General features: G+C 44.3%; 1 protein-coding gene across 2 annotated transcripts in view; it reads right to left on the bottom strand.

Moving 5' to 3' along the window:
• Window positions 1-269: 269 nt before the first annotated feature.
• LOC136718512 (membrane-associated phosphatidylinositol transfer protein 3) overlaps window positions 270-15,619 on the bottom strand; it is a 78,639-nt gene continuing 63,289 nt past the window's right edge. For both annotated transcript variants that reach the window (XM_066696267.1, XM_066696268.1), the window contains exons 11-20: window positions 13,314-13,511; window positions 10,904-11,052; window positions 9,435-9,551; window positions 7,402-7,518; window positions 6,530-6,678; window positions 5,982-6,131; window positions 5,640-5,823; window positions 5,365-5,493; window positions 4,879-5,210; window positions 270-3,882 (exon numbers count right to left, since the gene is read on the bottom strand). In XM_066696267.1, coding sequence (XP_066552364.1) covers window positions 4,899-5,210; window positions 5,365-5,493; window positions 5,640-5,823; window positions 5,982-6,131; window positions 6,530-6,678; window positions 7,402-7,518; window positions 9,435-9,551; window positions 10,904-11,052; window positions 13,314-13,511 — 1,505 coding nt within the window. In that variant the 3' untranslated portion in view covers window positions 270-3,882; window positions 4,879-4,898. The remainder of the gene's footprint in view (window positions 3,883-4,878; window positions 5,211-5,364; window positions 5,494-5,639; window positions 5,824-5,981; window positions 6,132-6,529; window positions 6,679-7,401; window positions 7,519-9,434; window positions 9,552-10,903; window positions 11,053-13,313; window positions 13,512-15,619) is intronic.

Raw genomic sequence — 15,619 nt, 5'->3', positions numbered from 1 at the left:
GCCTGGAAGACTGACTGTACTAACCTAGATCACCTAAAACAATTTGAAACATAAGAAAAAAGAAAATGCTTACCTTTAAGTTCAAGGAAAGCACTTTGAAGATGAGATCTTAACTTGATTCTCCAAATGCCTTGATCCCACAGGGTGACCCGCTGCAAGAGGGATGAGGAGTAGGGAATCCTAAAATACATGTGCATGAGAAAGCAGGCTGGGAAAAAAAAACTCCTTTCTGTTCTTGTATATATATATTTTTTTATTGAAGTGATAATCTGGAAGATTTTAAAAACCCCACTTTCACAGTTAAAATCTGCACCATGTTATACAAACCATGTTCCAGCTCTACAAATACAAATCTGTACAGAAATTGTTAAAGAATATATTTTTTACCCAGAAAGGAAAACTAAATAAGAGTAGCAGCAGGCTTTGCAGTAGAGTCAGCTGCCATTTTAATTTTTCCAGCTTAGTAAAAATGCTAGTCCTGGAATGGTTTGTGTGTTTTGTTTTAATTATTATCTCATCTCCGGGGTGTCAGTAGTTGGGTGGCTGTAATGCAACATTCACACACAATTGAACCACAGAATCATTAAGATTCCCCCTCACGGCACAGTAATACCTGTGACAGTGGGGATTAACGGAGGCCAAGGACAGAAGTCTTCATGCAGAGCTCAACTGTTAGTTTCACGCTCGTTTGCACCGAGACGGTTTCCCAGTTTAGAATGAAGATCTGATTGGTTTTAATTGGCAATAGACAATTCTAGGATGTTGTTGGCTTTAGAAATGAGAATTCAATCTCGTTTTTAAATAGGGACTTATTCGTGTAATGTCAAGGCTGAGCTGAAATGGAAATACTGAGCCTTGATTGTGGCGGCATCACTAACAGACTGCAAACTCAGAGAACCCAATTAAATTTGGTTTTGTCGCCATTTTGCAATTCTAAGGGTCTACCTTTGGCTTTGGAAAGTGAGGGAAGGGTTAATTATCCATAACTCCTTACATAGCACTTTGGGGAAAAGATTTGTCGTGAGGATTTGTTTTCTTGTATTGAGTTTTAGCACAAGCCCAGTGTGAGATATGGATAATCTGGGTTCCTAGAGCTGATGAAAAGTTTTTTTATTATTTTTTAAGTCAGTCATCTTGTCCGTTTCCCTGACAATGTTTCCACACAAAGCAGTTTTTTTAAGATATGTTCAAGTGTAAGTTCAGAGAAATGTACAGTGATACATACAAGCTCTTTAAATTCAGTAAGCATGTGAGTAAGTAAGTGGCTTTGCGTTTTTTTTTTTTTTTTAAGCTGTACAGCTCATTAACACGTCCCGCACCTCTGGTCACACCACGACAGAGAAGAATACAAAGTCAACACCTCACCACACACACACACACACCCACCCAAGCATACACACACACACATACACACAAAATGCAATCGTTTTAAACAGGCAACTGGAAATAATTACACATCACACAGTTGGCCAGACGCTGCTCACATTAAACGGGTTCAAATTGTCAGCTGTGTTACAATAGAAAAAAGTCACAAGTGGTTAAAAACACACCACTGAACTACTGCAGCGGGGGGGAGGGGGATTTTATTAAAACACTCCCCATTGCTGAAATGTAATTAAACTTTAAACTACTGGTGTTTCCTCCTCCTTATTAAAAAAAGTGTATATTTTTTTAAATAATAAAACAATACAAATTCCACCAACAACGGGCTCGAACATGCAACACTGGATCGAGATGTGGGGAATCGCATCGCCTGGATTGGGCTGTCAGTGTCTGTGATGTCACTATTCATTTTTGCTTTGAGGATTGAGCTACGCAGTGCAGCTGAAAGTCCCGAACACAATGTTTAGGCAGCTGTGGACAACGGCAGGCACAGCTCAATTAAAACACTTTTGGTTGGGGAGTCTGGGAGCTTTTCCCATCCCCAGTTTGACATCAAACATCTCTGCAAGAGAGAAGTTGATAGACTCATCCCTTGATTGAATTCAGTAGCCTTCAATTTGCTTGTCTGGATACTTCTCACTGCATTTAACATTCTCCTAGGAATTGTTGGGAACTTTTTGGACTTATTTAGTTGATTTTTTTTTAGATTAACTCTTTTTATGTAAATCTTTTTCTGATCTGATATAATGTAAATTGACTTTTTAAATCCACAGGTCTGTGGATCACATCACTGTGGCTTGTTTATTCAGTAGTCTTTATTTACTTGTCTTCCTCATCGAAGCAGCGCTGTGCACATTTTACATAAATATATGTATAGGTCTGTGTTAATATATTTATATTTCTATATAGTTTGTGTGTATATATATATATATATATATATATATATATATATATATATATATATATATATTTAAATATTATAAATACAAAAAGGAACAGTTAGAAAACACATTGCACTTTTTCATCGACGTGAAACAAAAATACTTTGGTCAAGCAATAAGGATATTAACTGCAACTTTCCTCCCTCGTCTTGGACAAGAACACCAGTTAAAGGCAAAAAAAAACTATTTGACAACAGATTCCAGATAAAACAGCACTATTCAAAAACACCTTGTTAAGTATATGCAAATATTTACAAGATTATTTCGGTTAGAAAAATAAGTGAGTAGAACAGGATGGAGTATAAGATATCCCACTCTGAAGGTGCCGGAGCACAATTTCTTATTAAGAGGAATGGTCCACTAGCCAGATGGCAGTCCCGTCCTGGTCTGTGGGTCCGTTTCCGATCTGCCCTCGTGGGGCTTAAAATCAACCAGACTACAACACCGTCCTCACAGCGCAGCCAATCGCCTGTGTTGTCTTCAGCGCCCCTGTGCTGGAATTGGCCACTGTTTGCCTCCGCAGTTGTGATGTCACGTTCATGAAGTCTGCTTCCCACTGCGGACTCCCGGAGCCTCCCAGGCGAAAGCCATCTCTCTGCACTGTCTCTCAGCACTGTGTTGGATCAGTAATATATTGCTTGGGCTTGTCAATAAATAGAAAACAACAATCTGAAGATTTTTCATCCGTAGCTTAAAGAAATAGCTCTTCCAATGCGTTGTTTGGTTTACTGTATGTGTGCCAAGTTGTGTTGTTTTTTTGGGGGGTTGGCACTGCATTCATTCTTGCTTGAAGGCATTACAAGCTGATACTGTAATTCATCAAAGCCCTTTTGGACAGATACGCTTTCCTATAATAGATCCCTACAGTTAATGCCCTTCGTTCTTTTGTACGATTTCTAAAAGAAACAACTCCCAACTGTTTCATAAACATTTAACTCCTTCTTTACGATGATGCACGGATTTGCGCTTCTGCTCTGAAACACGAACAGCTGTTTAAAAGTAAAGAGCTGTGTGACTCATCCTCACTAGAGGACAATGTGACAGGCAAGGCATTTTCTGTGCAGTTTGCATGTTTCAATATGATAATGTATAGGAATATTATAGTCCTGGACTTTTCAAAAAGATTATGATGATTTGTTTTTTCCATTCAAGACTGAAACTGTATCTTTTACATTCCTTTTGCCCCAGATATAGAGAGCATGGTAAATGGATCTAGACTAATCATAATCTGCTTTTTCCCCTTAAAAAATAAGTATATGTCTAGGTAATAAATGTCAGCCTCTTCCAGTGCTTTCGGTCTTTTGCCAGTGGGAGTTTTAATACAGTGGTTCAGGAGCCTGCTTGTGTATTACCAAGCTTAATAAAAAAAGTGCTTTTGATATCAGCATTGCTTCCCAGTACACGAACATGACAGTGCTGGAGAAAGCTTCTTGTTTCTAAGCCGTTTAGTTGTCTTTTTATTTTTTTTGGACGTCTCTACAAGTTGTACAGACTCGTGATGACTCTCTTGGGGTGGGTTCAAATTATGGCAGAAGACCGTTCAGTTCAGATGCAGGTCCTGTGGAAACACAAACAAACAAAACATTTTTAAATCCTTTTTTCTTACCTCACCATAAATGTGATTTATTCTTTCGCTCCTGCAATCGATTTTCATCCGTCCAATCAGACCCCCATGACCCCTAAGGTAATTTTGGAAGTTCTTTGCACTGTAAACAGGAAATTAACTCAGAGACAAGAAGAACGACACAAAGCAGGCCGCTCGCTATTGTTGTGTGCTAATAATAGCTGTATTACCTCACATTTCTGCATTAATATTTATAGTGGGATGCAGCAGAATTGACTCACTCTCCCTTTGTTGCTTTTAACTAAGAGCATATTCTTTCTGTCCTTTAGGAAACACTACTCCTGGGCAGTACTTCATCATCAATAATGGGTCTGTGATACACCACATTGGGGAAATACAAAGCACTACTGTACTGTCACAGTGAGTGTGGCAGTTAGGGTATGTCATTTTAACCTGATGAAAAGATTCGGAGAGGAAAGTACAAGGGTTCCAGAGCGACTGCAGGTACTAAAAACAAATTACTGTTGATGTAAATTATCTGCTTAAGCAAAAACAGGGAGGCAGTGTTCTAACATTCAATTAAAGCAATTGAAATTTGATGGGTACCAAATACGGCTTTTAATAAGAACTTGTGGAAACTCAGATGTGCAAGTTGGAGGCGACAATTAGAAGCAATTTTCCCCTGCGGCGGAAATCAAAACTTGATTGAAGCACTTTGGGCAAAAACAGTGTTTAAAAAAGGCTGCCTCCTATGTACTGCGAAGAAGGGAAAATATTGAATGAGGGGGAAGACAAAATCAAATCACAGAGGCCTAGTTTATGTTGTTGGAGTGCAAATCGAGCATTAGCCTGATTGATTACTTATAGGAGTCAACAGCCCTCGTCTATAGGCTTCCAGAAGAGAACTAACTAACAACAGCAGCCTATAGATGAGGGCTTTTGACCCCCTCATTCAGGTCTCAGGCACAGATGACGGGACGGGTGAGTTACCTCTCTGTGGCCCTTTTCCCTCAGGGGGTGGTGTCCCCGCGGTGCATGGACCCCCGCACCCACAGCCCACTGCCAGGCTGCCGCTCGTGGTCCTTATCGGACTCGGGCTGGCTCTGCGCACGCTCAGGCTTGGGGTTGGGAGTGGGGGGCGGGTCAGGCTGCTGCACGGACATGGTGCGGCGCAGGTGTGTGCGTTTGCGCAGGAAGTCGGGCTGCGCAGACAGGCCGAAGCTGCCCTTGCGCAGGACCATGCGGGCCGAGCCTTTCTTGGGCCGGGCACGGTGTCCAAACTCCAGTGTGGACAGGTGGGCGGCGTAGCCCTCACTCAGGAACTGCGGGACAATGGAGAAAGAGACACAAAGAGAGAGAATCAGAGAGAGAGGCTGGGTCACACGTGTTTAGTGTTTGCGACATGCAGCTCTCAAGGTGTAAATAGATTTTGACAGCTGCCTTTGCTTGAAGAACAGGAGCTACGGATTCCCCCACCTGGCACTGGGTCTGGTATTTCTTGGACGGTCGGCCCACAATATAGATCTGTGTCGGGCCAAGGCCCAGCATGTTGTACACCGAGATGTCCTTCATGGAGCCGTAGGCCGCACTGATCTTGATGTGACACTGAAACACAAAGAGACGGCACTTAAAACAACAGGTGTGGACATGTTGATGTTGCTTGAGTCAATGAGGTAAAATAGCGGGACTGCTCAAGGACTGGGAGAGCTGGAGCGATGGTGGGCCCAGGCCTTGGGGTGGCAGTGCCCTACCTCTTGGACCAGGTTGCGCAGGAAGATGGTCTTCTGGCGCAGGGGGTCGTGCACCAGCCCCTCGGAGAAGAAGATCATGCCCTGGGGGAAGTTGTGCTGCGAGAGCCAGGAGACCACGCGCTGCTTCTGCATGTCCGGTCGGCCCGTGATGTAGATTATGAGGTAGCCCAGGTCCTGCCAGTGCCTGCGCGGAGAGGGCAGAGGGGGCAGTAGTGGGCGTTACGTTACATTGCACGGGGGCTGGCCTCTCTCGGCCACATACAGGCCTTTGTTTTTTGCAGATTCGAAGTTGACCACAACCAGAAAGCAAACACACACAGAGAAAACAAACACCCAAACTACCTGACGACATCCACAGCCCCCGGGCGCACTTTGGGGTCGCTGCCCATGATGGAGACGCTGGCGGCGAAGGAGCCGTCGATGCTAAACACCACACACTCCATCCCCCGCGGCAGCACCGTCAGGAAGGCCTCTGCGCTCGTCTGGTCGCCCCTGGGGGGGAAAGGGGTCAGGGTAGATTGGTCAGATCCCCGGGGCAAACAGGACAGATGGGAGGGCAGGGCTGGGCTAACAGGAAAACCTGTCCTTCACTTGTGTCTCGTGCAAAATCAGGCTGTGGGGTTTACTGCCTGGTCTATACAAAAATTATGATAATCCAGTGTGTTAGAGGAAGCTCCAGAAAACGTTTTGCTTCTTGTTTCCATAAATGTGGGATAAGCATTTCTACATAATTTGTGCCGTAGGACTGTAGGACTCTTTACCTACACTGTATTTATCCTGATGTGCGTTGTGACCTGGTCTCTGTCGATTCCAGAGTTTTATTGAATCGCAGAAGTTTACAGAGAACGGAAAGTGAGTGTGTGAGAGTGTGTGTGTGTGTTGGTGCTCACTTGACGACCATCTTGATGGGGTAGACGCCCACAGCCAGCCGCTTGCCATCGGGCACAGTGTAGCAGATGCGCCCGTTGCTGTTTGTGACCTCAGTGTCGAAGTGCACCCAGCGGCCTGATGCCGGTTGACTCATCAGGAAGATATCCACCTGAGATAGAGAGAGAGAGAGAGAGAGGGAGAGAGAGAGGTAGAGAGGCAATCAGGGAGGACCCACTAACCAGGAGGAGTGAGACCGAGAGACAGCAAGCAAATATGACAGTAAGTTATAAAAACACTCCAGGGTGATTTATTGAAACATAAGAAAGAAACATAAGAAAGTTTACAAACTAGAGGAGGCCATTCGCACCATCGTGCTTGTTTGGTGTCCATTAATAACTGAGTGATCCAAGGATCCTATCCAGTCTGATTTTAAATGTTCCCAAATTTTCAGCTTCAACCACATCGCTGGGGAGTTTGTTCAGATTGTGACTCTCTGTGTGAAGAAGTGTCTCCTGTTTTCCGTTTTGAATGCCTTGAAGCCCAATTTCCATTTGTGTTCCTGGGTGCGCATGTGCCTGCTGATCTGGAAAAGCTCCTCTGGTTTGATGTGGTAGCCCCACTGCATCGCCGGATGTATTTGGGTTTTCTCATACACTCCAATCCTAATCGGATTAACCCTTAATGCAATCAGATGTTCCTGCTTACGCACAAGTTGTGCCTGTGCCAGTCACACTACAATGCTTTACGATTCGAAAGTGGAAGATGCCAGCTGAATCAAAGAGCTTATTAGAGTAACTACGACAGTAATTGCTCAATTTCTGTGGACGCCCACCCCCCACATGCTGCACTTAACACAAGCAGTACAGTCGAGGTTAAGTTGCCGCAGCCTTACCTTTTCTCCGGTGAGCGTCACCATGTCCAGAGGTCCATACATAAACCGGCCAACCAGGGTCTGGGGGCCGTCCTCCGTGGCGATGATGTCACTGACTCGGTGATTGGCAGTGACATTCTGCAGGAGGAAAGGTCAACCAAAAGTCTGTTGTTCTATTGTTGTTTTTGTTCCGTTAGATTTATTTTTGGTTGTATTTTTTTTTTCCCCAGACTGGGAATCGCGCTCAAATGTCAAGCACAGAATTTAATTATAGCGATTCTGCTTGGAATAAACACTTGACTCCTTGGTGCAGTGTAGCTCTGACAATTTAAATCTACCTGCTTGTATTCAACTCCAGTTTTCAGCAAAAGTGGTGATGTAATTACTCTGATAATCCACCTAATAAAAAAAAGTAATGTGGTGGTTTTTTTTTTACGACTGGTATAAAGCGTAGAAAGTTATATCTGTTTCAGCCCTTGAAAAGCTTACAATGTAATGATTATGGATAAGTGTTTTCAATGTTTATTAAGAATTCATATTGCAGATACCACTCCAAGCAATGATTTTGCCTTTTGCCTTTCCATAATACAGAACTCTTGTGCAGTACAATAGTGTTGTTGGATGCCTCCCACCAGAGGGAGCCCTTTCACCATCCACTTCCCATAGTAAATCTGCAGCCTTCTCATAAATACCTAGTCAATGGGCACTCGATATCTCTGAGCCTGCAGAATATAAATCCCTAAATCTTTGCTGATGCAGGAGGATTTTAATGGGAAATTAAAGCAATCGAAGGATTAATGCTTTCCGAGCTTTCGCAGCATTTTACCATGTGACGTGTATCGTTAACCTCCTGCCAGCTGGGTTATGTTTCAGCCTGGACTGTCATATATATATATTTTTATGAGCATTCAGTAAATATGTACCCTGTCTATGTCAGTTATACAATGCGTTTCCAGGGTGAATCTGCTCTTGTTTGCACCTTTTAGAGGTTTGCAGGCTGTTCAAACCAAATTCCTTTAAAAAAAAAAAAAAAACTCAGTTATGGCTTATGTGATTATGAAAAACATGCTGATATGAATGTGTAGTCAGAGAATATTTTTTAATTTATTTAGCAGACAAAAGAACCCTGTAGCGTCTAATTTGGTCACTGGTTTGGTTATAAATATGAGGCGAATACAAACACAGAACATGGATTTAATACAAAAACAGAACCTGGATTTTAACACAAGCTGCACAGGGTAGGGCTGTGAAGTCCAAAGTCATCCAAAGTGTGGCCAGGCTTCCAATTTGTTTTTGTTTTTCCATCTAAACCCTAATGTTCTTGATTGCCCTGATTAATTGCTTCAATCGAGCCAATTGAGAATCTTTGCTGATCTGCGGGGATGCTTGTATTGATTAAAGCTAATGAAAATCGAAGTGATGAGCCCACCAGCGCTGAAACAGCACAAGCTTGCCCTGCCGTTGACAGCGGTGACAGATTAGTGGGGCCTGATGGGAGAGGCTGTGTGGGAGAACAGCTCTCGGAGGACTGACACAGAACAGTTCTGGATCAGGCGGGCTGCCTTCGACACAGAGATAATAGTAGGACAACAACACAACGCCAAGCACAAAACAAAGTAGACACTAGAACACATCTGTGCTCTGGTATCCTGGACTCGGACATCATGAAGTGTCTGGTGTGACGCAGGTGTAGGAGATATTTATATTTATAAAATTAAAACGATGCACTGTGAGCAGAGAATTAGGGTAGCATCAGGAAATGACTCATTAAATGCTGCTTTTTTTTTTTTTTTCCTGCGTGAAAAAGCATGGAAGGAGGAGCCCTGGCTGTACCATGAAACTCAGAGCAACAGAACACTCTACTCAAACTGTACTCAGAATATAATGTTACATAATTGAATGATACTTGAAGGACTATCAAATTAATGCAGATATAGTCCCATGGAGAATTTGTGCAGAACAGACCGGTGGAGAGAGGGTTCAGTGAGGAATAAGGAGCCCTGACTCTTGTGTATGTGAAAGTACAGTGTGTGGAATTAGCCGGGCGCTCTCACCCGCAGTTTGACGTGAGTGCGGCGCCGGAGCCACTTCTCCCGGGGACTGGAGGGAGAGAAGGGGGCAGAGTCGGAGCCATCTGCTTCCTTGGCTTTCAGGGAATCACAGCGCATCACCTGTCAACCAATCACAGACAGCCAATCAATCGCCGCGTCAATCAAACACGCTGTCCGTCACATCAATGCACCAATTATCTACAGAGAATGAGAGTCCAAAAATGTTTGCATTGTCAAACGCATGAACTGCCAGTCAAAGAGAGCCAGAGACAGTCAGTGTCCCACACTGGCACAGCAGACTGCAGTAAAACATAGAAGGGCTCATTCATTCTCAGTAGGTTGACACCTGTTTTATTCTGAAGAAGATAACATGTTGTAGTGGGTAGGCGTTGCTGTTTTTTTCCACAGAATGCTAATTTAAATTGTCACCGCAGGCACTGTAAATAGTTTTTTGGACACGGCCACGGAAAATACTTTATGACTGGAGCCCACTGTCACAGCCCGGCATTGTCACAGCTGTCAGTCAGGCGCAGTCTCAGATGCTCACAGAACGTCACCTGTCAATCAGACGCTACATTCGCTGTGTGACACTGAAGAGGTGACAGCCCGGCACAAAAACACCAGCAGGCACACAGAGGGAGTGAGGAAGGAGTTAATGAGATGGGACGGCTTGTTTTTATTTAATTATTAGACTCCCGGCAATCACAGAGCAAAAAACATCTAAAAAAAACAATAGTACCTCTTATCCCCCCCTCCACTCCCCTGTATTTGCTGTTTCCAGAAATATCCTCTTGACGCATTTGCTGATCAAGAGTGGAGAGATTCAGGATGAGAAGACAAAGAGTCACTGTCTTCCACGCCAGGGGTTAATGAAAGCAGCGGAGGGGGTTGGCGTGGGTCGGAGCAGAGCTGATTCACAGCCCCAGGGCAGCGCTGGGGTAAATCGATTTTGGCCAGGAACCATGGGGAGGCAGAATTGGCTGGGCCCCATTCAACACAGCTATCCCTGCTGGGCGCACACACCTACAGATCCCACACAGAAACCCACACCGCTGCGCCTCCGGTTTCTCTTCTCGGAAGTCAGCCTGTGTTTAACGCACACTTGGTGAGGTCACAGGAAGGGCTGCAGGTGAGTCTTACAGGTGCCAGGGGCTTGAATGATACCAAAACACCATCAGGAGTGTGACCAATAGCCCTCCCAGTGCCTTTACCACCTCAAACGTCACTGGGCTGAGCATTTGTTACAACAGCAGGTTTCCTTTGATCAAGTCTGTGGGGTTGGAGTCAGGGGTTGAAGTTCAGGGCTTTGGATCAGGGTTAGGGAAGCAGGAACTGGTTCAGGATCGGAAGAGAGATGTTTTAACATAAAGAGCAGGACTGAATCAAAGGTCGGTTTTTCGGGTCAGAGAGAATAAGCTAATCTCTGGTGTTTCTTATCCATTAGAAATGCAACAAAAGCAATTAATTGTTACCTGTCTGAGCACGAAGGCTACAACGTCGGTGGACTCCCAGTAACTGGCGTGGAAGAGATGGGGCAGCGCCACCGTGGGGAACGCAGTGAGGACATCTGGACAGTAGAGGGCGTAGTCGAGCCGCTTTGTCCCCCACCAGGAACTGGAGACTGGGAGGGAGAGAACGATTGAATCAGCGTAGATAGGATGTGAGGGGAAAGACAATGGTGATAATGGTGACAACAAAATGAGCATCATTATGTAAATATCCCACAACGGGTGGGTAAAAAAGTTTTTTTTTTTTTCTTTTAATCAGCCAAGTGAAAAAAACAAAGACACATTGTTGGAAAATATAAACATCATCAAAAGTGCAGAGAGCAGATGTGATTTTGTGCCTGCATCTAATTAGCACCACATTAACAGCTAATCACAGCCACGCTCCAGTCACTTTGCTCGTTATTCAAATGTGTGTTTTACTTAAAACTCCTATTGGTGGGAGACGCAGACAAACAGGCCGATATCTGCATGTTTGTTACTGCTTAGATATTGGATTATAACAACGAAATCCACTCCTCTTCTCAGTGAGTGTGTTGTAAACTATTATTTGTGTCGTGCAATCGTGGTGCTCTGGTGTTCATTCCCAGTGAGCACTGCTGTAAAATAACCGAACATAAAAAGGTAAAAAAAATGGGGTTCTCAGTGTTTAATTTAATTCAGAATGACAAGGCTAGTAATGGCAGAAGCAGCAGGACTTGGCGATGTATCATGTCATAGTTTTCAGAAGCTTGTGATTTCCTTGCAATTGCAGACGTCCAATTAAATACATGATGCATGCACTCAAACCTCTGAATACGTAACTGAAGAGTTTAGTTTGGATGAAAACCAGAAGACAAGAGTGGGTTTTGAGAAGGCAATGGCTGACGGTCTTAAAAATGATATATATATATATATATATACACTCACCTAAAGGATTATTAGGAACACCTGTTCAATTTCTCATTAATGCAATTATCTAACCAACCAATCACATGGCAGTTGCTTCAATGCATTTAGGGGTGTGGTCCTGGTCAAGACAATCTCCTGAACTCCAAACTGAATGTCTGAATGGGAAAGAAAGGTGATTTAAGCAATTTTGAGCGTGGCATGGTTGTTGGTGCCAGACGGGCCGGTCTGAGTATTTCACAGTCTGCTCAGTTACTGGGATTTTCACGCACAACCATTTATTTCTAGGGTTTACAAAGAATGGTGTGAAAAGGGAAAAACATCCAGTATGCGGCAGTCCTGTGGGCGAAAATGCCTTGTTGATGCTAGAGGTCAGAGGAGACTGGGCCGACTGATTCAAGCTGATAGAAGAGCAACTTTGACTGAAATAACCACTCGTTACAACCGAGGTATGCAGCAAAGCATTTGTGAAGCCACAACACGTACAACCTTGAGGCGGATGGGCTACAACAGCAGAAGACCCCACCAGGTACCACTCATCTCCACTACAAATAGGAAAAAGAGGCTACAATTTGCACAAGCTCACCAAAATTGGACAGTTGAAGACTGGAAAAATGTTGCCTGGTCTGATGAGTCTCGATTTCTGTTGAGACATTCAGATGGTAGAGTCAGAATTTGGCGTAAACAGAATGAGAACATGGATCCATCATGCCTTGTTACCACTGTGCAGGCTGGTGGTGGTGGTGTAATGGTGTGGGGGATGTTTTCTTGGCACACTTTAGGCCCCTTAGTGCCAATTGGGCATCGTTTAAATGCCACGGCCTACCTGAGCATTGTTTCTGACCATGTCCATCCCTTTATGACCACCATGTACCCATCCTCTGATGGCTACTTCCAGCAGGATAATGCACCATGTCACAAAGGTCGAATCATTTCAAATTGGTTTCTTGAACATGACAATGTGTTCACTGTACTAAACTGGCCCCCACAGTCACCAGATCTCAACCCAATAGAGCATCTTTGGGATGTGGTGGAACGGGAGCTTCGTGCCCTGGATGTGCATCCCACAAATCTCCATCAACTGCAAGATGCTATCCTATCAATATGGGCCAACATTTCTAAAGAATGCTTTCAGCACCTTGTTGAATCAATGCCACGTAGAATTAAGGCAGTTCTGAAGGCGAAAGGGGGTCAAAAACAGTATTAGTATGGTGTTCCTAATAATCCTTTAGGTGAGTGTATATTAATATACATATAGTCCATCTTTTGAAGGATTACTTTTTTCTAAGATGTCTGAGCTGGTAGGCGTGTGTGTGTGTGTGTGCGTGTGCCCCAGACATGCAACACAGAGAGATTGGAGCGGAGCCATGACTGTAGGTTTTCTTCATCTGTTCCATGAGTGCCTGTGGCCCCTTTGACTGTAAAGAGGTCACATTGATTCAGTTAAGGGTGCAAAGAATAGTAGAATTCGAAAACAATACCACCATACCGTTGGCAATGGTGTTGCCCAGCCGACTGAGGGAGCAGCCTGAGGTCTCACTGTCAATGCTGGTCAGGCTGCCCCTCCGGCCGGAGCCACCCCCCCGGCCACTACCACGGCCCCCCAGCTCAGGGGAAACAGGCTGAGGCGGCTGGGGGCTGGATCCTGTCTCCAGGAAAACTAATGGATTGCTGTGGATAGCGTCACCTGGAGAGAAAGACAAGCACACATCAGTCACAGAGACACTGAAAAACGATTTCAGTGTACTGAAACAGAACAGTACAGTTTTCTTTTTTTATAAAACAAATGATTGATGACATTTTCCGGGTGCATAAAGATTTGCCTGATAAAAGTCTTGATTATTTAAAGGTTTATTGTCTAGAAAATGGCGGACCCTCAACACAAGGCTGTTGCTGCACTGTATTGAATGCCCACTGCATCGTGTAAGGGTGCTTCCCGTGGTTTCCAGTCAGATACTGGACCTTTTAGGACATTCCTGTGCAGGTCTTCGGTACAATTAGCTCATTGATTACTGAACTGAACTGATCATCAACAAATCAAACAATCAGCTGGACGGTAGTGTCCGAATTCCTGGAGACAACGGATCCAATGTTCTGCTTCATGCCCGAGCTGGAAGAGCAAGAAGTGTGGAAACAATCAAATCTGTTCATGCGAGGAACCAGACTTTCTTTCGCACCGAAGGCCAGGGGGAAGGGGTTCAGACTCCCACACCAGATATTATGATCGTCTGCAGGCACCATTGCCCAGCACCATTTTCCTTGGCATTTAATGAGCACGATCCATGCCTGACATGCATCGCAAATTCCTGGCTGTTGGTAACAGATCATTACATCTCCATCTCTCCTTCCATCTGTCCCTCGGGCAGGGGATCACCACGGGCTTCTCTTGCTACAGAGCATTCAGCCCGGTGTGCTCAGTAAATTGGGTTAGTGTTAGAGATGAGGCATTGCGAACGGGACCTAATTTGCAAAGAACATCGCACAGTAGCCTGGGAAACACCGAAGGGCTGTGGAGCGGTGAGATTCGCTCACCTAGCACGAGCCGACACGAGTAAACAAGCCATTAAAGACCGGGGGCACCTTGACCTGCCAGCTAAGTATTCTTACAGGATTAATTTATTATATGATCTGTTTTCGTCTTATAGTGCATTTCCCATGTTATTGCTGGCTATGCTATGCTGTCTGATTGATAGTGTTTTCAGTTTCACTCTGTAATGACCACATCATGATGTACAGCGGCCACATTATTTTAAGGCCCGTGATTTTGTTGAAAAATAATTTTTTTTTAGATTATTTGGCGAAATGTATTATATTAAACTACAAAAGCAATAATGTTCAATCTCAAAATGTAAATTAAAAGCCTATCGTGATTCTGATACATGGATCTTTATAAATGACTCTGGAACGCAACTCCAGAGCAAATTAATGTGTGCATCCTGCAGAGAGAGAGAGAGAGAAAGAGACAGAGACAGAAAAAGACTGAGAGAGAGAGGGAGGGAGGAAAGGGGAGAGAAAAGTGGATTAGAAACCTGCCACTGGCTGAAACGAGAGTGATATGCTGAAGGCACATTTGTATGAGGCTCGGGGACACTGATTTTTCAATAAGCAGATTTCATAAATAATTGAATAAAGAGAATGAAAGCAACTCCAACACTTAAATAAGAAATATATGTTAAACCGATGCCGTAGCCATGGGGAGAGCGAGAATAAGAGAGAGCATTCGCAGTAACTCTTTCTGGTTAAGTGGCCGGTCACTCAATTTTGAATCTACTGTACACCAGGGTCTAAGCAGAAGTCACGCGGTCTTTTGTTCCGTCTGTGATAGTGGAAGCTGTGTGGGGACAGAGGAATGTCCACCCACCACCCTAGCCCCCAAACGTCACAGTGGCCGCCCTGTATCCATGCTCTTATACAAGCCCCTCTGTTTTCTGTTGATATTGAATTCATTCCCACTGTTTGAAAGGGGAAGCCCTCTGCTCTGGAATGCGAATTGCGCAAAGCCTCGTGCTGCAGAAGAAAAGAAAAAAAAAACTAAATGCTGCAGATATTTCCATCTCACATTGCCCGGGCGTCAAAATATTAGTCATGCGCGCACGGCATCCCTCCATATGTAAAACAGTGCCAGTTCAAAGGCAAACCGCAGAACTGATCTGGAGATAAGACAGCATAAGATAAAGTTTATAGCTGCAGCGGCTAGGGTCGGTGTGTGTGTGTTTCTTTGGGTTAATGTGTTCACATTTATTTCTAGGTGATCGTATGGATTACACAAGTCAGTGCTTATGCACCTGTGTGCGT

This window comes from Amia ocellicauda, chromosome 22 (assembly GCF_036373705.1).
Source record: "Amia ocellicauda isolate fAmiCal2 chromosome 22, fAmiCal2.hap1, whole genome shotgun sequence".
Taxonomy (NCBI): Eukaryota; Metazoa; Chordata; class Actinopteri; order Amiiformes; family Amiidae; genus Amia; species Amia ocellicauda.
The sequence above is the reverse complement of the archived record's forward strand: the minus strand, read 5'-3'. Positions and strand labels throughout refer to the sequence as shown.